General features: G+C 44.8%; 1 protein-coding gene across 1 annotated transcript; it reads right to left on the bottom strand.

Annotated features, from left to right (window-relative positions):
• Positions 1 to 1,296: 1,296 nt before the first annotated feature.
• Positions 1,297 to 14,336, bottom strand: AKR1A1 (aldo-keto reductase family 1 member A1). The gene is made up of 10 exons (XM_045859426.1): positions 14,028 to 14,336; positions 11,201 to 11,272; positions 6,008 to 6,097; positions 4,101 to 4,220; positions 3,774 to 3,925; positions 3,070 to 3,265; positions 2,583 to 2,782; positions 2,256 to 2,328; positions 2,051 to 2,137; positions 1,297 to 1,450 (listed from the first exon to the last, which is right to left on the bottom strand). The coding sequence occupies exons 3-10, from the start codon at positions 6,089 to 6,091 to the stop codon at positions 1,385 to 1,387; spliced, it is 978 nt and encodes a 325-aa protein (XP_045715382.1). The 5' UTR covers positions 6,092 to 6,097; positions 11,201 to 11,272; positions 14,028 to 14,336; the 3' UTR covers positions 1,297 to 1,384.
• Positions 14,337 to 21,861: the final 7,525 nt, after the last annotated feature.

Here is a 21,861-nt window from a genome sequence, read left to right as displayed (position 1 = left end):
CAGAAAAAGGGCCCCTGGAGCTTAGGAGAGAGAAAGGCAAAGGTGCATGCTTGAGGGAAGGAAGCAGGGGAGAAGGTGTGGGGTGAGCATAGGGTGAGAGGGGGAGAGAAGGTGAAAGAGATGTAGCTGAAATTTTCAATGCATATCACTAGGAAATAATTATAACAAAAGTAATCAGAGATACTTAAGACATAACACTATTAGTATGCTTAAATGACTGCATATATATAGAAATCTATATTCAAAAAACAGCAAATACATATTATATCCAAACATCTTAGATCACTTGCAAAAATGGACCATATATTAGGCCTCAAAGAAAGCCTGAGTAAATTCCAAAAAACCATTATCATGATTAAATCACTGTCTTTTCCAACCACAAAGCTTTATTGCATTGCAAATTAACTTTCATATATAGTATAAATAACACTATAAATTGCCCTTGGGTTTCAAGAAATCATGAAGTTAAATACTTAGAAGTGAGTGATAATAAATATGCTGCTTCTCACTCTGCACTTTTTCACAGCACTTCTTCCAAATGTAATTAATTATGCAAGCACATTGAAGGAGGTCTCAAGTAGACTGTAAAGACCCATGCGCCTTGGTTACAGCTACACCCCCAGGGTCTGGTACTGTGCCTAACCCATATTTAAGTACACAATAAATATTTGTTCAATGAAGAATAGTGGTTTGATTGGAAAATTAAAGTAAGTTTTATGTGATTGGAGTTTAGAGGGATTTTCAAAAAACCCTCCTAAAATCTCAGTGGCCTCTAATGGGACTATTAAGTATTAAGATAGAACCTTAGGTACAGAGTGACAAGCTTTGAGGCTCCCTCTGTCTCCTTCAGGTAGCCTACGCACAAGGAGGGTGATGTCTGAAAGAAAAAGCTCCTGTCCCCTTTTCCGATATTGAAAGCTATTAAGATTTTTTGGCTCTCCATATTCCTAAGCCTGGGCACTGACCAGGATAGGGGATGAGGTGGGAACTCAAGATGCAGGCCCAGCAATGCAAAGGACTCTCATTGCCATGTTATCAGTACCGAGGTGACCAATTTTTGGAATTCTCAGTAAGAAAACTGGGGGCAGCATGGCAGCAGCATGCAGTGCTCACAGCTGCCAGTAGATGGCGCCAGTCCACTAATGTATCTAATTCAGAAAAGCGGAAAAGGAATTCAGTTCCCTCCTAGTTCCTCCAGAACCAAGAAAGGAGCTCTGCCTCAAGGCAGGAAGTATCCAGCATCCCTAAGGGAAACAGTTTTCATCCCAGGTCCAACCAGACAAATACGATAATAAGTAGTATAGATATTCCAATGACTTTATTAACTCTCTTTCTGGCGATGGCAGAACCTGGTAGCTGGAGAGCTGGAAAGGAAGCTGTGGTTTCAGTATGGGTCATTAAAGGGGTACAAAGGGTGCCCTGCATCTCTTGGGACCATCTTCCCATCCACCTGGAAATGGAGAGACATAAGACCCCATTAGGAGTTACTATTTCAAAGACACCAGACATCTTTCCCCAAAACTTCCTCAACCTCGCTTGTGTTCAGCATACCAGATGGCAGTGACAGGGGCCCAGCCTCAGGGAATGCCAGAGTGTCAGCACTCCCATCAGACCCATAGCCTGGTACATAAAGTTGCAGTCTCAGCTGGAAAGGAACCTCTATTTTCTTCTGTGCAACAGGCTTCCACCCAACCTCAAACTCTCCAAAAAGGTTGAGAGTGCCTTCTAGGCTCCCCTCATTTGTATCATTTACTGAGATTTTTCTATGTGTCATGAACTGGAATCACTTTACAGATAGGAAGCTAAGGCTTGGAGAAGTGAAGTAATGTTCTAGCTTACAAGATACAGAAAAGTAGGACTGGGACTCACAGACTATATATGCCTTATCCCTGAGCCATACTACTTCCCCTGGCTGAATAAAAAGAGCCCATTGAGTCCAGGACAGCAATCCTACCCACACCACCATTCTGCCTCTCTGACTAGCAAGGTTGAGGCCAGACTTCTACTCCAAATCTAACATTCACTGATTCCGGGGGTGAAACATACTCACCGTAAGCAGGGGCACAATGTATCGCCAATTTTTGTTCAGGGAATCTAGCTGTTTCATCTCTTCTGGGGTAAAGGTGAAGTCAAAAACCTAGGGATGGGGATTAGTGGGTCAGGAAAGCCAACTTTGTGAGTGGAGGTCAGGATTCCAGAACACTGACTTCTTAGCCAGGCCAGACTGTGTCCCTGTGGGTCCCGTCGCCAAGTACCTGGATGTTCTCAAGGATACGAGAAGGTGTGATACTCTTGGGGATGGAGATCACTTCCCGCTGGACCTGCCACCTAAGGTGGGGGATTGAGGTAGATGAGGAAGAGTCAGTACGCATAAACACTGTTTTGTCTTCCATGCAGCCTTTTTAAAGCTCCTGGAGGCCCTGAGCCCCACTGTAATGGGGAACATGCTTCAGAGTGGCCTCCCCCAGATCTCATGGCAAGAGTCTCATGCAGGCACCTAAGTAAGAAGACCCTAAACCCTTGCTTCCCAACTCAGAAGCCCTTTCCCTGACCCAACCTCCTTTCCCCAAGACTGCCTGTACCTGAGCAAGATCTGGGCTGGAGACCGGCCATACTTTTTAGCCAGTGCCAGGACCACCGGTTCCTCAAGCAGGACAGGCTCATCAGGATTACGCCAAGCACGATCACTGGAGCCCAGAGGGCTGTAAGCTGTCACCTTCAGGCCACGTGCCTGGCAGTGAGCAATCAGCTTGTTCTGAGCCAGATATGGATGGCATTCCACCTGAGCCAAGAAACAACCCATCACCATGAAGTAGCCACATTTAGCTTGCCTGACTGCATCCAGACGTGCCACCCTCCAACTTCCCTTCTGCCCAATTTTCTCACTCTGATTTCACTGTCCATTTCATTCTCATCCCAAACTTCAATGCCTTTCTTTATGCAGAGGATCCTGCACCAACATTCCTGACAATTTGCTAGCCGTCTCCATAAAGTAGACCTATCATCTGCTCACTCATGCTTTTGCACATACATACCCCCAAAATAACTGATCTGGTGTGCTGTGCTCACCTGCAGGACAGCTGGGCGCACAGAGGCCACACTGAGCAGGTCATCGATCTGCCGACTGCTGAAGTTGGACAGGCCCAGTGCCCGCACCAACCCCTTAGCCATCAGTGCCTCCAGAGCCTTCCAGGTCTCCTTGTAGTCAATGAAGTCATAGTGGATAGTCCCATCAGCATTCTTAGGGAAAGGGTTATCTCCCTGCCTGAGTGAAAGACAGACCCCCAAGTGTGGGCATAAATGCCAGGCTTTTGCCTTACCTGCCCATCCAGCCCCTCTATGTCCCATACTCCAAACCCAGACAGGGAAAAGGGTCAAGAATGAGATGTCTTCCTTAATGCCTTCCTCCTCAAGAAGTTGCACTCTTGCAGCTGCATTCTGGCACAGGGCACAAAGCTGATGGCAGGCTTCTCACCCTCTGCTGGAACTTATTATTTACTTCAACCCCAGGGCCTACTTCAGCAGAAGCTAGTGCCTTTCTTAAATGAGTAAAGGGAATGGGAGAGAGCACTCACACATACCCTAGGATATATCCCATGTGCAGCTGCACTCCTTTTTCTGTAGCTAAACTACTAGCAGAAAGGACTGAGTTCCTCTGCCAACCAAGCTCTTCAGCTTGCCACACAGATGAATGTTCCTATCCTGCTCTGCTACTGTGACTTTCAGTAAGTTACTGACATGACTCCCCAAACACCACCCGAAGCAAAGCTCACTCAAAGGCATAAGGCCAGTGTATCAGGTACAGGTCCAAATACTCCAGCTGGAGGTCAGCCAGTGTCTTCTGGAGGGCAGGTTCCACATCCTCAGGGTGGTGCTTAGTGTTCCATAGCTTGGAAGTCACAAACAGCTCCTCCCGAGACACCGCCTGGTACAGGGGGCAGGGCCCATAATAAGAGCCACAGGCACCCAGTCTCACCCACCCTCACCTCTGGGAGAGGAGTAAGAAGGGAATACCAGACCCCTCTAGCCAGGCTGCAGCCCCTTAGATCCCTCATCCCCATCCATCCCTCACCCCATCCATCTACAGCCCTAGTCCTCACCTTGCCGGGTCCCACGTTCTCCTTCAGGGCCTCCCCAATCTCAGTCTCGTTGCCATAGATAGCAGCACAGTCAATGTGGCGGTAGCCTACACTCAGGGCATACTTAATAGCTGCTTTTACCTGCCAGGTGAGAGAGCAGAGGGTTGCAGATCTGTTGGTCTGTACCATAAACTGCCCTTCTAAGGGTCACTGATGTGGGGAGGGGTGCAGGAACATACTACTGCATTTACCTATGCAGTGGGTGTATGATGAGGCAATATGGTTCTAGTCTATGGGACCAGAAGCCTCAAACCCTTTGTCCCCATCCCACTAACCCCAAGGTTCTTTCCTACCCAAAGTGTCAGCAGGGCCCAGCAAAACACTAACAACGTGCTCCCAGCTACATGCTCAGAAGATGGACACTTTGACAGAGGGCAGAAGTATAGGTTGTGAAGACAGGCTCCCAGCCCTGAGGAGCTGGTTAGGGAAACACGATACAGAGGTAAATAATTCCTAGGCCAAGGCCATTCAGAGAGAGACCCACAGGGAACCAAGTAGACCAAGCAAGGTCTGGAGGATCAGGCAAGCAGAAGAGGCAGGGTGGAGGGGAATTTGGAAGGTAGAGAAGTGAGGTGGGAGCTGGGTCCAGAGCTGCCTGTCAGGAGGGAAAAAAGCAGGTACCAAGTAGGAGGACATGCCAGTTTATATCATCTAAAAACCCAACTAGAAACATGGCATCAAAAGGTGTCAGGCCTGTGCCAATCAATACCCCCATCTAGGTGCAGCTCTTACTATCCAGACATATTTCCCCACCCCTGACCCTACCCCCCCCCCCCCACCGATGTTCTATCCCCTCCTCCCCACCCTCTTGGCCCTGGCTCTGAGCTCCACCCTTGCCTTCATCTAGTTCCTAGACTAGTCCTGGGCCACGTCAGTGCCTGCCTGGAGCACAAACACTCCGGCTCCAGAGTCGTAAGAAGCTGTAGGAAGGAAATCAAAGGGGAAAAAGACAGTCTAACCTTTTCCCCTTTCTTCCCTATTTCATCCAACCACACCACCAACACTAGCCAAAATCCCAGAGGCTGTTCTCGTCGCCTGGGTCCCTCCCAAACTTAATCCCCAAATTTCTCTAAACTCTGACTCAGATGTCCAAGGAAGAATGACGAAGCACTGGGGAGAAGCCCCACTTTAGGTGGATGCTGAACCTCTTGCTATCACCCCCAGGGAAACAGGCCTCCATTCCCACGATTCCCAAGGCTGGAAAAGTGTACATGAGGGGTCATTAAACTCCAGCTCACAGCCACCATTTGTGTTTTCCAGCCCTTGAGCTAAGAATGAGTTTTATATTTTTAAATGGTTACACAAGTACATAATCATCTCTATTTTGCAACTTTCCAGCAAAATCTTAATTATTAACCATCTAGTTCTTTAGGAAAATGTTTGCTAACCCTTGGTCTATAATACTTACCCTAGTTATTCTTCAATCCCTGACACCTACTGTGTGCCTACCTTTGGAATGAGCACTAGTGAGAGGCCCCACCTTCAAGGAGCCCAGCGTGAAGCAGGAGACATGATCACAGCACAGGGTGATAAGTGACTATTAGGGGTCAGTGAACAGCCAGGCACAGAGGGGTCCCACATCTGCATAGCACTCAGTGTAGATCCGATTAGGGAAAGGGTTCCTTTCTATGCCCTTGGCCCTGCTGACCCCTTCAGCCCCTCCTCTGTGTCAGTTGGGGAAGCCAAGGGCAATTTGTTAGTTCCTTCTTCCTTTGTTTCTCCTACTGCCCTCTGGGCTCATCCCACCTTAAGTGGGATACACAGGCAGGGCTGCCAGAGAAAATGCAGGGACTATTTCCTAAATACTGCTTTCTCCCTAGCAGAGATGCAAGAAGCCCTTCTGGCCTCCCCCCACCCCCATCCCTCACTTCGCCAGGATTGCTCTTCCAGGTGCCCAGTCCAATCAGGGGCATCTTCTGCCCAGTGTGCAGGACAACGCAGGGAGCTGCCATTGCCGCCTGAAACATAAATGGGAAGAGAATGGTGTGGGGATCAGTGCAGCTGCTTGGGCTTTAGCTGCCCACTGGTCAAGGCTCCTGTAACACATGGGTGGCAAAGGGGGCACAGAGGTGACAGAGAACAAACATGTGGTTGCATGTATGTGCCTGTGAGCAGAGGCAACTGAGATAGAGGACCCAGAAGCAGTAGCTCTGGGACAAACACTAACCAACCACCAGCCTGGCTGCCCTCCCTTCCACCAAGCTAAAGGTCTGCGTTAAAAAGCTCCAATACCTAAAATCAAAGGCAGGGTGGCTTCCCACAAGTACCCAGTCTTGACTACATAAGGTCTCAAACCACTGTAAGACAAACAAAGGCCATATGAGTCAATATGAAACCAGGTGACAGAACTGGCTCAGGAAAGGGTTGGTTCTCTGAGGCTGAGACAAAAATTCCCAGGAGACTGTCAGAACCACATACAGACTCTTTGAGTTCCTCTCACAGAAGAATTCCTTGTGCTCATTCTGGAGGCCTCTTACAAGGGAAGTATACTATCTTTTAAAGATTTCATTTACTTTTTTTTTAGAGATAGAGGAAGGGAGGGAGGAAGAGTGGGAGAGAAACATCCTTGTGTAAGAAAAATATCGATCAGTTGATTATCACACACCCCGAGCTGGGGACCTGGCCTGCAACTCATGCAGATGCCCTAAAGGGGAATCGAACCAGCGGCCTTTCGGTTTGCAGGCTGGTGCTCAATCCACTGAACCACACCAGGCAGAGTGGGAAGTATACCATCTTTTAGATGAGAAAACCAGCTAAAAGCGGTAAAAATATTCGCCCCAAATCAACAGCTAAGAAGTGAAGCAGCCACGAATCCAAGGAGGAGCTAATAGAAAAAGGCAAAAAAAGGCAGGTAAAGACAGACCTATAAAATACATGTACTCACAGTAGACACATGCATAATTTGCTACAGAAAACAAGTGCCTTTTGTAAGGCAGGAACCAGAGAATAATGATATTTGCTTTTAAGAATGAGTTAGATTTTCCTTAGAGTCAAGGGGAAAAGACTTTCCTGGAAGGGGAACTAGACACAGGACCTCAGTGCAGCCAAAAGCAATAAAACTCAGATGAAAGAAAATCTGCAATGGAACAAAAGCAGATGGGCACCATATTTTTGGACTATAAGATGCACCTAGGTTTTAGAGGAAAAGAGGGAAAAAATTTTGAAGCAAATAATGTGGTAAAATATTTAATAACATAAATGACAATATTTCACCAATGTAAATGCAAACAGAACTCAACAGCAGCATTAACAACCATTATTACTGACTTTAAGCTTTAAGTAGGGAAACTCCTCTAATCATTAAGGAACCCTAAGAACTCCTCGTCACTACTGTCCACATTTATGGAGCTCAGTTCCTCAGAATCACTAGTATCACTGTCTTCACTCTGCTCATAGAGGATGTCATCTTCAGAGCCATCTAAGGCATTGCTGATGCCACACTTTTTGAAGGACCTCACAACAGTTTCATCCTTAACTGACTGCCATGAGGTTTTCAACCGCTCACCAACTGGGGTAATAGTGGGCCTCTTCGTTCCTCCAGTTGGTGTCAGATCATGGTTTCCTGCAGCCATCCATTTGTTCCACTCTTCTCTCATGAAAACTTTAAATCGCTTGTTGATGGAAACGCCCGAAGGTTGCAACTGGCTGGTAAGCCCCCCAGGAATTACAGCTAGATGGGTTTTCTTTTCTTTAAATCTCTTTGTTGCGGCTTCAGTGATATGTGCCCTGAACTGGTCAAGCAGTAATAGAGCAGGTTTTTTCAGAAGTACCCCCAGGACGTTTGGACCACACTTTTTCTATCCATATCTTCATGACATTTGCATCCATCCATCCTTTGTCATGAATATGAACAATAACTCCTCTTGGGATTGCCTCTTTTGGAATGTTTTTTTCTCTTGAAAACCAGCATTAGTGGTAGTTTGGTGCCATCTGCACCCCAGGACAACACAACAGTGTAATGGGTTTTATCATGCCCTGAGGTTTTCATGGTTATAGTTTTGGCACCTTTCACATCAACAGTCTTGTTTGATGGAAAAACAAGGTTAATGGACTTCATCCATGTTCCCAATCTGGCTTATTTCAAATCTGTTTTTCTTTCTTGCATCCAGTACAAATTTGTGAAAAGGCACAATCTTGGATTCATATTCTATAGGCATTTTTTTGTGCAGCCCTAGTTTTGGTGCACACAGCAAGGCCACATCTCTTCATAAATCTGTGGCACCATGATGGTGATCCAGTGAAGTCCTCAATGCCTTTCTGTGCAGCAAGATGTTTGGCTTCATATATGATCATTTCTATAGATACTGAAAAGCCATTATTCCTGTGACGTGTGATCCACTCTTTCATGTCCACTTCTAACTGTAGCCATTTTGCAGCATGCCCACAAAAACATTGTTTTGTTTCGTCCATTTTTTTGCAGTTGATCTTCCTGTTTCCTCCATTCCTGTATCATTTTTTTTCAGTTGGAGGTGGCCCAAAGTGTCTCTCCGCTGCTTTGTTCCCATATTCTTTGGCGTAATTCACTACCTCTCGTTTAAAAGGGATTTTATATGAAATCCTTTTCTGCTTTGACATCTTTCCACAATTACGGTAGATTCAGCAGGAGACTACAGTACGCTATCTTATCTTTCCACAACAAAATACAGTAATGACAGAACTATCTGCACTGTGTCCTTCATAGTTATGGGAGCACTGTAGCTGAGAACATCAGTGGATGATGTACTGTTATGGGGGGATCTGCTGCTGACACTGTTATAAGGGAGATCTGCTGCTGGAGGACCACAGGTTGTGCAACACTCTTGTACGGGGACAGCGGTTTTGCACAACCTGTGTGGCTCTGCAGCTGTTGCCAAACTACAGCTCTCATCATTCCAATCTGTCCAAGCATGATAGGAGTTGTAGTTTTGCAACAGCAGCAGGGCCACATTGACGGGACCCTGCAGTGGAATTTGCCTATGTTAATGTTAATGGTGGTTAGGGTACCACTCATGTGATGGAGGCATGTATGGGTGCTGCAGGCTTTCTTCTCTTAACGTGACTGCACCGCCTGTACCCTCCTCCCTAGCACTATGGTATGCCACAGCAGGGACTCTGCTCCTGCCTCCCTTGCTTCACAACACAGGGACACCCCTTCCTCCCAGCCCAGGGCCCCGCAGCATCGCCCCACTCCTGCTGTCGCCGGCTTCCTATAGCAGTGACCCTTCTCCTGCCTCCTGTGCCCCCTCAACAGCAAGCCAGGTAAGCTACATTTGGACTATAAGATGCACCCCCATTTTCCTCCCAAATTTTGGGGGGAAGTTCCATCTTATAATCCGAAAAAATAGGTTAATTGTTGCAACCCCCTTTGGAGAGCTCTAAAAATCAGAAGTCTCCAAATGGCCCAAGAATGCTCATTTAGTCAGCAAATGATGAATTTTCCAGGCTTTGCGCTAGACTCACATATTTAAATAAAGTCCCCACCCTCCCAGAGCTTATAGTCTGCTGAGCGGGGAGGAGAAGGACAGAGGATATGGGCACAATGCATAAGAAATGTGACCAAAATCTGCACAAGTGCTGCAGGGAAAGAGTAAGTTGGCTAGGATGGCTTCTTGAATCTGATATGAGCCAAGTCTTAATAAACAGGAGTCATCCAAGTGACAGGGAAAAGATAAAGAATGCTGACCCCAAGAGCCAATAAGGTAGAAACTTTTCCCTTGCTCTCATCAGTACTATAAATACTAATCTCTCAGGATTGGTTTCATTGTCAGCAATACCTTTATAAATATAACTTTTGTTTCCAAGTTCTGAAAAGACATCATGAATATTATGGTAGCCCTGACTGGTGTGGCTCAGTAGGTCACCCATCGTCCCGCAAACCAAAGGGTCTCCAGCTCAATTCCAGGCTGGGGCACATGCCTGGGTTGCAGGCCAGGTCTCTGAGAGGCAGCCAATCAATGTTCCTCTCCCTTTCTTTTTCCCTCCCTTCCACTCTCTCTAAAAATTAATAAATAAAATCTTAAAAAATAAAAACAAAAAAAGAACCTTGACTGTTGTGGGTTAGTTGGTTGGGCATCGGCCCGTTAAACGAAAGGTCGTTGGTTAGATTCCCTGTCAGGGCACATGCCTGGGTTGAGGGTCTGGTCCCAGGTCTTCTCCCAGGTCCGTGTGCTTGTGAGAGGCAACCTATCCATGTTTCTCTTGCCCTCTTTCTCTCTCCCTTCCCCTCTCTCTGAGAATAAATAAATGAAATCTTTTTTTTTAGAAAAGAATATTATGGTAGAACAGGTAATAAGACAAGTTGTATGTACAACCTACACACCAAAATTGTCTTACTTAACACTTCTGACTCAGGAAGAATTTTATAGTCTAGCATAACCAGTTACAGTGACCACTCCTTTCTGCTGAAACAAAAATGTTCAATCTGGGAAGCCAAGCACAAAGATTGCTGAAAGCAATACTCTTTGTTACCAGACTTCCCAGGGATCAGGCAAGCATGTCTGAACTTCACAGGAAGAACTAGCCTGCCAGCTACCACCAGGGTCTGTGGCTGGTTTCCTGGACTTGATCCCCAAACAAGTAACCTGTAACCACCCCGCCCCCGCCTGCCAAATTCCCCAGCACAGAGGAGGGCTCTGAAATCACACCTTGGCTGAGAGCTTGAACAAAAACCACGCCTAAGGTAAAAAGGAAGAAGAAACCTGATGCTTGCTTCTCCCTCTCTTTTGTTGGTGAAACTGGAAACCAAAAGGGCCAAGGCTTGCAGGGGGCGGAATCATGGAAGAAAGTAGGAAGACCTAACAAAGATCTGCAAAGAACAAGAGTTCCAAAGGAGGAAATGGAGGGGCCGAGGCATAAGACTGATGTTTTCCCCTAGGACAGAATGTCATCTTCTGCCTGAGACCACAGCATTCCAGCCTAGCCCAGCATTAATAGGCTTGGAGCTTGTCAGGAACTGCCTCCCTGGACCTCATGTTATGGTGGCAGAGGTTCTAGATATAAAAAGAGAGAAACTAGGTGTGTATGGGGAGAGGGGGAAGAGGGTAGTATGAGTCAGGTTTTATTACTCCCAAGTTGGCACCTACCTTCTTTCTCAATGGGGTTCAGTCTTCCCTTCTCAGTGGAGGGCTCTGTAGTTGCTGGATGGATGCAGGGAACTAGCAAACAAGGGAAAAAGAGGAAGCAGTATTTGTATGAGCGTTCCCTAGCTGCATGGGCCTTTCCTTTGCCTCTCATAAGCACTGGTGCCCCTCAGGGCTCTATCCCCAATTCTCTTTCACTCTCTAGGGCTCACGTCTTTAATTATCACCTGAAGCACTGATTCTTCTCAGTCCAGTTCTCTATATTCAACTCCCTCAATACATCTCCATAAGTGTGTTCTATAGGTATCTGAAACTCAGCATATCTGCAACTACACTTGACAATATGTCCACAGTATAATCCATTGGTTCTTTGTTATTATTATTATTAGATTTTACTTTTAGAGAGAGGGAAAGGGAGGGAAAAAGAGAGGGTTAGAAACATTAGTGTGTCAGAGAAATATCAGTGGGAGCCCCCAACTGGGGATCTGGCTGCCAACCCAAGCATATGCCCTAACAGGGAACCAAACCAGCAACCTTTTGGTTCAAAGGCCAGAGCTCAATCCACTGAGTCATACCCTTCAGGGCCCATAGGGTCTTTAAAAAGCCATATAAATAAAGTATTTCAGTTCATTTCAGGCACTTCTGAGTATTATCAGATTATGGTTTTGGCAGATGATGGAAAGGGGAGTACCATATTTTGCCATGTATAACATGCACCCACGTTTTTGGCCCAAAACTTTCAGGAAAAAAACCTTTTATTTTAATTTTAAGATTCAATTATTTCTTTATCTGTATTTGGAAACAAATCTGATTATCATATTCCAGGGTATTACTTTGCATACAGATACTGTTATTGCTTTCTAGAGTTACATTTTTATGTATAAGCATAAATCAAAGAATTAAAAACATATACATATGGATTTAGTACTACCCATGTAAAATGTGCATCCTTATTTTTCCCTCAAAAATTTGGGTAGGGGTCAGGGGGTAGAGGGATTGAGCAAAAAAGAAAAAGGACTCATGGACATGGACAACAAACAGGGTGGTGATTGCTGGGGGAGGCAGGTATAAGGGGTGCAAATTGTAATGAAAAAAAAAGAGATTATAAAAAAAGAAGAAAATTGGGCAAAAGGGTGCACATTATACAGGGCAATATATGATATACCTTCTCCTCTACTTGTAAGAAGCCAACATAAAAAGCCACCTTATATATGTAATGGTTACCAAGATTTGGTCTTTGGCTGGGTTAAAAATCCTATTAACAGAGCATTTTATATTAATAGATCTAACTTTATATTTAACTTGTAAATATAAAGAAAGGTACCACCCTGACAGGTGTGGTTCGGCTGGGCACTGTCCTGCAAAGCAAAAGGTTGCTGGTTTGCTCCCTCATCAGGCCACAAGCCTGGGCTGCAGGTTTGGTCCCCAGTCAGGGCATGTACAAGAGGCAACTGGTGGATGTTTCTCACATCGATGTTTCTCTCCTTGTCTTTCTCCCTCCGTTCCCTTCTCTCTAAAAATAAGTACCAGGGATCTCTCTATTTCCAGTGTGGCTCCTCTCACCACAATCCATTAACTAAATCTGACCATGTGATTCCCAGGTTCAAACTCTTCTAGCAGTTCTCTCCTACCCAGGACAAAGTCCAGACTCCTTAGTATACCCTTTATAAACTGGATCCTACATTCTTCATTTTTCCTCATTTCAGACTCCATGTTTTAGACTTTGCAGAGTCAGTCATCACTTAATTGATTACAGGCCTCTGCACACTTTCCGAAGTCCCTCTCTTACCTGGCCAACTGCTGCTCATCCTTCAGCTAGCACTTTAAGCGTCTGGCTCCTCCCATGTACTTATAGCTTATGCTCACAGCTACAGTTATCTGTTATTTCAATTCCCTCCACAAATCCGGGTACTCCTTGGTGTCAGAGCCTGTCATCTGTCTGAACGCCTCTCTTCTAGGGTGCCTGCCACATACATGCATAACAAACACACCCTAAACACACACACAGAACAAAAGGGGTTGCTCTTGACAGCTGGAGAGGCATTTGACCAAGCCACTGCTTTCTTTACTTCTTGAGTAATCTGAAAAGAATCATCCCTGGAAAACATCAAACAACTTTACCATCTCCCCCCTCCAAAAAAAATCCCAGTGGCTCCACACAGTTTGACACTGAGATTACTCCTGTACCCCATCCCTCAAAAAAAAAAAAAAAGAAAAAACAGAAACAAACAAACTGAGACCTTGGGAAAAATAACAGGCCCAATCAGAACAATGAAGACTCTTCAAAGGAGGTCCTGCACACCTGAGTATACTCAAGCGGAAGGGAGAAATCAAGAAAAGCCCCTTACAGTGAAAGGTCAGATTCTAGTCTCACTGAAACAGAGCTCTGGGGCAACAGAGAAGAAAGCCCAAGCCCAAGGCAGGCACCTAAATAAGCAAACTCTATCCCCTCCCGACATTTTTGAAAAGCATCTCTACAATTCCTCAGAAAGGCCTGATCTGGAAAAAAACCATGTTGGTGAGCGAACAAAATGGAAGATGGCAACTAAAGGTTACCGAGCATCTAATATATGCTCGGCTCTTTAAAAGCTTTATGTCAGTTAATTTTCCCTACATTTCTGATGTAGGAGCTCATGTTACCGCTGTGGAAATAGAGGTCCAGAGAAACTGAGAACTTATTCAAGATCACACAGCAAAGAGTTCAAATATGAAACAAAGTCTGGCTCCCTTCCAGACTCTCCCCTCTATCCCTGGGGCAGAAACCTCTTGAAGGGAGGATCAACGACAACTCCTCTACAAGAAAGGTGGGGCAGCAGCAGGGGAAACTCACCTCCGCACGAGCACGGGGCGTAAAAACGGTGGTATAATCCGCCTCAGTTCTGAGCCCTGCTACCAATGCACTCTACTTCGGCTTCCGGGATCGGTGGGCGGCAAGGGAAGTCGGCCTGACGCTGAACGCACGGATCAGGCTTAAGTCTGGCTGCCACGAGAAAGCTCCTCCCAGAGGTGGAGCGAGGACCTGGCTTTCGGCCTTTCTCGCAGAGGTGGACCTCGCCCCTGCCCCCAAGAGGGAGGTTGGGGGCGGCAGACAGAGCTAGGAGTCTTAAACTTTTCCTCTAGATGCTGAAGGTTGGATCGGTCGGAGCTTAGACACAATTGACAGCGCAAGTTTGGAGAGGGCGCGGGCCCAGGGAAACTTGCGCCGCGGGGCACGTGGGACCGAATCAAGCCGCGCCTTTGCTGGCCCACATTGCACTGCGAGCCGCAGCAACTCTGCTCTAAGCCAGTGAAACTCCTGCTGCGGGAGGAAGGAGAGTCGAGTCTCAAAAACCACTTTATTCTGACGTCTGGTCTCCCTCCTAATTCAGTAATCGAACCCTCACTCCTTTCCCCCTTACAATCGGGTTGGCCGGGTTCAGAATATACATAAGCTGGCCCCCTTATTTAGTCAGGCAAACTAAGGCCCAGAGAGTAGCCGCAACACGAAGGTTGACCATAAAAAGATAAAAAGGAAGACCTTGGGATTATAGACTCAAAGAAATAAAAAGTTCATGGTTTCTGTCTGGACCATGGACCCTGGTCACACATTTATGCGCCAGGCGGTGTGCTAGACATTTATTTATCCATTCATTCATTCATTCATTTATTGAGAGGGAAAGGGTGGGAGAAAGAGAGGGAGAGAAATATCAATGTGTGGTTGCCTCTCTCATGCACCCTCCCACTGGGGACCTGGCCAGGAATCCAGGCATGTGCCCCAGACCTGGAATTGAACTGGTGACCCTCTGGTTTGCAGGCCAGCACTCAACCCACTGAGCCACACCAGCCAGGGCCTAGACTTTCATTATTAATAATTTGAGAGACAGAAACATCAACACGCTACTGCCCCCCATCTATGCATGCATTGGTTGACTATGATGTGTACCTGGGCGGGGGTCGATCTACAACCCTGGTGCATCTGGAGGATGCTCCAACCAACTGAGATACTGGGCCAGGGCTGTGCAAGACTTTATAAACATGATTTTATCTAACCTTCACAGCAGCCCTGGAAGGAGAATGTTCTTTTTAATTTTATTTCTTGTATGTATTTTTGTTGAACTATATAGTATAGTGTACATACAAGAAAATGTACAAATCTTAAACATACAGCTCTATGGCTTTTTTTGTAATGTAACTACCATCCAGGTGAGGATAACAGAGGTTACCAGCACGCTGGAAGCCTCTCAAAAGTATTTGCAGTCTATTTTACAGACTGGACAGATTCAGCAAGGTAAAATAGCTTGCCCAAAGTCACACAGCTGTTAAGTTACAGATTTGAAATTTCAAATGGCCCCCGCCTCTTGACCTAAGAGGCGTTTTACATTTATGTCTTTCTTGGCAGGTGCGGACAAGAAGCAGGTTTGTCCTGCCTGCCTTTCTTTCCCCACACCTGTGGCTTCCCTGCTCCTCTCTATTCCCCTGATGGCACTCAGGCTTCCACCTCTTTATTGTTTTTTTTAACCACCCTGGATTACTCCCTGTTGTCTCAATACAGGTGTGTCCTAATGGACAAGATGTCCATTGTTTCACAAAATCTATCCCAAGATGCTCAGATTCCAGCTTTTGTAATCAAAATTTAGCATGCCTCAAACTCATCTTAGCCCAGAGAAAACTTACTGTCAACAGGCAGACGCATGCTGTGTATCCCATCCCTTCCACCATCTTCTCTGTGGTCTGATGCACTCCCTCCATCTTTTCTTCTGCAGGATATTTATTTATTTATTTATTTATTTATTTATTTATTTTGAGTCTGACAGTTTAAAAGTCTGAAGTGCAACAACAGCCAACTGATGACTGCCACCTGATTAACTGCTGAATCATTGTTGTAACACAGCGGACTCCCACAACACTGTGGCTTTTGCTGTTACTTGTGGCCCAGGGCATTGTTACATGTGAGGCTCAACCAAAATTTCAGAGCAATGGGTCTAATTGATGGTGTACTGTTTTCTAAAATAGATAAGCTTGAGAGCCCACCACCCTTTCACAATCCCCCTTCTCCTGTTTTAAAAAAGGCTAGCTTCTCAGCCAGCTTCTAGGATGCATTGTCCAAATGTAAAAACCTTGAGGCCACTAAAAAAAAGGGACCCTTGAAAATAGTGATTACTCTAATGACTGGATTCTAAACCCTTATGCAAGTCATTTCCAATTCTTTGTTTTGAAAACTACTGATAAAAAGTAATTTTGAATAATAGATTTTGTGATTTGGGGCATATAACTTGAAAAGAGTTAAAACAAGTGACATGGCTTTAAGAAGACTTCTATTTTCTTTTTTAATTTTTAAAAAAATTTGATTTTAGAGAGAGAGGAAAAGAGAGAGAGAGGGAGAGAGGGAAACACTGATTTATTGTTCCACTTATTTATGCATTCATTGATTGACTCTCTTTGTATGTGCCCTGACTAATGATCAAACCCACAACGCTGGAATATTGGGGCAACTCTATAACCAACTGAACTACCCAGCCAGGGCTATTTTGTACTTTAGATTCCACTTGTAAGTGAAATCATATCATATTTGTCTTTCTCTGACTGATTTATTTCACTTAGCATAATATCCTCTAGGTCCATCCAGTCAAAATGTTTTCTTGGTGTTAGCTTTTCTCAGAAAAAATAAAAATAAAAAAGGTTCAGAGATAAGAAAAGAAGGTTGTTTAAGGGACTGGCAAGTGCTTTGTTATAACTCTAAAATAGTTTCCCCATGGGGAACATGTTAAGTATGTCTCTGTGTGTTAAGTCAAAAACCTTCAAGTTCATCCTGAGGAAAACACGGAGATGGCCTAAGCAGGATTATGCCATGATCAGATATGGATTTTATAAAGGTCATTCTGGTAGTAGTGAAGAAAGAGACCACTGGTAAAGGGGCAAAACTGGAACATGGACACGTGTTAGGAGGCAGTCATCTAGGTGAGCAGAGGAGGGTCTGTCTTAGAATAGCAGCTCACACCTTATCATAAATTAGAAAACACATGTTTTAGAAATATTTAGGAGCAGAATTAGTAGTACCTCATGATCCATGAAATTTGTGAAGGTAAAAAAAAAAAAAAATTGCCCTGGCTGGTGTGGCTCAGTGGATTGAGCACAGGCCTGTGAACCAAAAGGTCACTGATTCAATTCCCAGTCAGGACACATCCCTGGGTTGTAGGCCATGTCCCACGTTTGGGGGTGTGTAAGACCCCCAAGTTTCTGCTGTAGAGGTTAGAGAGCATGAATGTAAGGAGTATGGCAACTAGTAGATCATCAATAAAATGTTGATTTTATTGTTGATTTTATTTTTATGTGCAAGAGGCAACTGATCAATGTATCTCTCTCACAAATTGATGTTTCTCTCCCTCTCTTTATCCTTCCCTTCTCCTCTCTCCAAAATTAAATAAATAATATCTTTATTAAAAAAAACTAAAACTCACAATGACTACTAAATTTCCAGTACATGAGAAGATTGTGGTTATAACTGTAACAGGAAATATCAGGGTCCCCCAAAATGGGGAAGTTCCCCCACTAATATGGCTGGGGGAAGTGGAAGCTGAGTAGGGCCTTTGAGAGTTACTTCGCACATCTAAAAAACTTTAATGTTAAGTAGCTGTGCCTGCCTGGCTGGCGTGACTCTAACTGGTGATGGACTGTAGCCAGAGGGGCTTGCTGCGCCTGCCAGAAATTTCGGCTTGGTGGTGCTTCTGGTCCGTGTTCGCCTGGGCTAATAATGGCAGCCGAGAAAGGCAGAAGAGACTAAACTATTAGCAAATGTAATCCAGTGTGGGAGGAGTCAAAAATGGGGTTATGGAGGAAGATCTGCCCCAGGATTTAAACACAAGAGCAGCAGCCATGATGCAACTCTGGACCATGTGGAAAAGAGAGTAGGAAAGCTGTGAGAGGTGTGTGCTCACGCTCTCTCTCGCTCTCTCTCTCTCTCTCTCCCTTCTTAACCATGTGGCTTGGGAGCAGAGAAGGGGGTCTTGGCCATGCAGTTTGAAAGGATGCAGAAAGACCCCTCCCCCCCCCAGCCCACAATGAGGATGTGGTTTTGTATGAAGAGCATGAGGCTGGCTGAGCAGGGATGACTGGGGGAAGCTGGGAATGCTGAACTGAGCCAGCAGGGTGAGGGTGGGGGAGTGGGGGACAGATCCTGAGCTGTGGACTTCTATTTCTTTTCCTGAGAGACAGCACCTCTGACCGGCCTGTTTTGGCAAGGGGAGACAGGATTATGAGTTTGTGGGTGCTTTTGTTTCTAAAGGGCATGGGATTTAATGCGAGAATTCTGCCATTATTCTAAACCTGTGTAACTTGAATAAATAGTTCCTTTCCATTTCATAAGACTCTGGCATGGGAATCATGGTTATCAGAGGTGAACAATAGAGGCCAGTGGGTTCTGTTATATAAATATATGTTTTGTTGCCCTGAGAATTATTTATTGAACCTCCCATTAAAGCCTTGGCATGTAAACTTTGCCCTGAGCTCTTTGAAATATAAAACTATATTGGCACTGGCTGGGTCGCTCAGTTGGTTAGAGTGTCATTCCCATATACCAAGCTTGTGCATTTGATTTCTACTCAGGACACATACAAAAAGCAACCAATGAATGCATAAATAAGTGGAACAACAAATCGATGTTTCTCTCTCTCTAAAAAAAAAAAAAAAAAAAGGAGGAGCCCCTCTCCACTCCAGAAAAGAGCCAGAAGTGAATAAAATGTTGGAGAAATAAGACAAAAAAGAACAACTAACATTTTATTGATGATCTACTAGTTGCCATACTCCTTACATTCATGCTCTCTAATCTCTACAGCAGAAACTTGGGTTTGGTTGACATGAGGGTCATTGGTGAGCTGGCTTTGTGGCACGATTGGTTTATTTCTGAGGAAGATGGTCTAGATTTAGTATAGGAGGAGATGAAGATTTGGAGAACAAGATGGCAGAATTCTCAAGAATACTCTAAGAAGGAAAGTGATGGTTCAGTGGCTTGAGAGGAAAACAGACGGAGGAATGAAGGGAAAGTTTTTCACTCTGTGGGAAACTTGAACATGAGCATGTGCTAAGGGGAAGGGTCTGGTCCAGTGAAAGAGACAGATATGTGAAAGAGGAGAGAATAATGAAGGAATCATGCTTTTGACTAACATTAACTGGGCATTTACTAAACCTTAGTATCTTAGTGCAGTCAGGCTGCTATAACGAAATACCACAGACTGGGTGGTTTATAAATAGAAGAAATTTATTGCTCACATTTCTGGAGGCTGCAAGTCCACAATCAGGGTACCAGCATGACTGAATAAGGGCCCTTGTCCAGGTTACAGACTTATTATATCCTCGCATGGCAGAAGGGGAAAGGGATCTCTCTGGACTCTCTGTTGTGAGGCAGTAATTCCATTTATGATAGTTCCACCTTTATGATTTAATCACCTCCCAAAGGCCTCAGGTACTAATACCGTCACACTGGGCATTAGGATTTCAACATACAAATTTTGGAGGTACACAAACACTTAGACCATAGCACCTAGTCCTTTAGTTAGGACCAAAAATGGACCACCCTCTGGCTTCAAGGCTCACAGTCCTGAGGGGCTAATGTACGACAGACAGAATGCAGACCCAGAGAAACAAGCTCAGAGGCACCCTTCTGGGATGCAAGGGGAAGAGGCTGAAACACACAAAGACCTGGAAAGTAAGAAGGGTCTCCAAGGAAGGAAGAGGGCATGCCCCACTTTGGACCACTAGAGACAAGTTCTCAGCCCTATCTCATTGAGCATTGCAGCATTTGGTAGAAGTTTCTAGAATCTGAGAGGAATGTGCTGATGTCAGAGAGATGAAGAAACACCTTCTCAAGTCTCTGGACTTCCCAGTGTTTTACTTGCTGGCATTTCCTGCTTGCTCTGGGTTGGGCTTAGTTGAGAAATCAAGAACAAAGTTCAAGATCAGAGGACCCATATACCAATCAGGGCCATAAACAGATTTTGCTGCCCCAGGGCTTTCACTCCTCCTCAGCAGGCTGCTTGGCTTTGTGCACCTGAAATCTGAGAGAGATGAGGGAGTTAAGGTCTCCAGGGAAGCCCTCAAGAAATGAAGAGACAGAGATGTGTGGGTAAATGTGTGGCCTCCCCACCGTCTACTGGGACAAATGGACAATTCTGAGGTTTGGTTTTTGTGGTTTTTTCAGAGGATTCCCTAGGTAGATTCACCCCAGTTGCCCCTAGTATTAACCTGTTAATGTATTGGCATTTTCTCCTTTTCAAGCTCATTTCCCCACTCCCTTCCTTCTGATTTCTTGGAATCACCCTCCACATAAATGACCTACCAGCGTCTTTGTCTCAGGGTGTAACTTTAGAGGGCCCGCAACTAAGATGCTTACCATCTAGGTATTTTTTCTTTAAAAAATTTTATGTGTTTCCTTTATAAAACTAGTACATGTTCACCTCTGCAACTTTTAAAAATATAAAAAGAAGTAAATATTCCCATTACCACTATTAAAGACAACCACTATTATTTTTTAGCATTTCTTACTTTTGTGTTTATGGTTTAACTGTGTTATTATAATCTAAACCACTAAAATAATGATTCTATTTATTAGTTTGTCATTTAATTATAGAAATTCAGTTTATTCTTAACAATGCATGTCAATATGGGAAAAATAGATTTTAAAAACATTTCTGTAATAATGGGACCAAGGGTGTTTGGAAAGTGACTCATAGGACATAAACTAGAAAAGGTTGTATGCTATTACTTTAGAGATGGCATTTTCCCATGAAGTTTGTATCATTTTAACAGACAGAAATGAAGGGAGGGAACATTGCCAGAACAGTAATTAGCAAAGGCATGTTAGCGAGAAGAACCAAGGATCCTTAGCCAGTGGGTCACTTGATCTGGAGAGGAGGTAATGTTGGATGTTGATTGCTTGGTCCAGAAGTTTGAACTTGGCAGAGATGGAAAAGATTTCTAAGCAGGGGGAAAAAATAAAGTACATTGGGAAGATTAATTAGGTAAGATATACAAAATTGATGGGGTAATGAAGTCAGAAGGCTGCAGGAAGCCAAAGCCTATGTACTAAGAGTCTTAATCAGGGAGGTACCTCAGTATTGGAATAAAACATATTCCCTTCTACTCGGTGAAAACTTGGTTGTGTGGGAGGATGACCATCGGGTATCCTTGAAGTCAAAGGGTGGAAGCACTCCTGCTCTGAGGCCATCAGGTAGCAAATTCCTGCTAAAACTCTAACAAACTGTTAAGTAATAAAAATGCAACCATGTAAATTTTAAAGATCTGGCTTCACTGAAGAACTTATGAATCAGGTAGCATCCCACCTAGCAAGTAGAAAGGAGCTCCACTGAGCTGCTGAAAAGGAAAAGTTTCTTAGAGGTAGAGAGGGAGCAGGACAAGAAAAAAATTATTAGCAGAGAATGCATTATTTCAGGCAAGGTTGTCCTCCTAAGGGGTCTATCAACAGATTGCCTCCTAATGCTGACTAGGAAGTTCCAAGTTGGCTGGTTAAAAGCCACACTTCTGGGGAAAGTCGAAACTGTAATTAGGTTATATATTAAGTCTTGATTTGCTGCTGTGGGGCCTAGCACACGTGACTCCACTTTGAGCCTGTTGTCTCTTTTAACAAATCTGTTATCTCTCAGAGCATACCTGAGGAGCCAACTTCATGAGCA

This window comes from Phyllostomus hastatus, unplaced genomic scaffold (assembly GCF_019186645.2).
Source record: "Phyllostomus hastatus isolate PE091 unplaced genomic scaffold, TTU_PhHast_1.1 phas_scaffold_182, whole genome shotgun sequence".
NCBI classification, from domain to species: domain Eukaryota; kingdom Metazoa; phylum Chordata; class Mammalia; order Chiroptera; family Phyllostomidae; genus Phyllostomus; species Phyllostomus hastatus.
The sequence above is the reverse complement of the archived record's forward strand: the minus strand, read 5'-3'. Positions and strand labels throughout refer to the sequence as shown.

What these genes read in the sequence shown, in the direction of transcription:
- AKR1A1 (XM_045859426.1), bottom strand. Translation starts at nt 6,091, where the DNA reads ATGGCAGCTCCCTGCGTTGTCCTGCACACTGGGCAGAAGATGCCCCTG. An exon ending in TGCGCCCAGCTGTCCTGCAG is followed by an intron (nt 2,783 to 3,069) that starts GTGAGCACAGCA and finishes TTCTTGGCTCAG; the next exon opens with GTGGAATGCCATCCATATCT. An exon ending in CCAGCCCAGATCTTGCTCAG is followed by an intron (nt 2,329 to 2,582) that starts GTACAGGCAGTC and finishes CCCCCACCTTAG; the next exon opens with GTGGCAGGTCCAGCGGGAAG.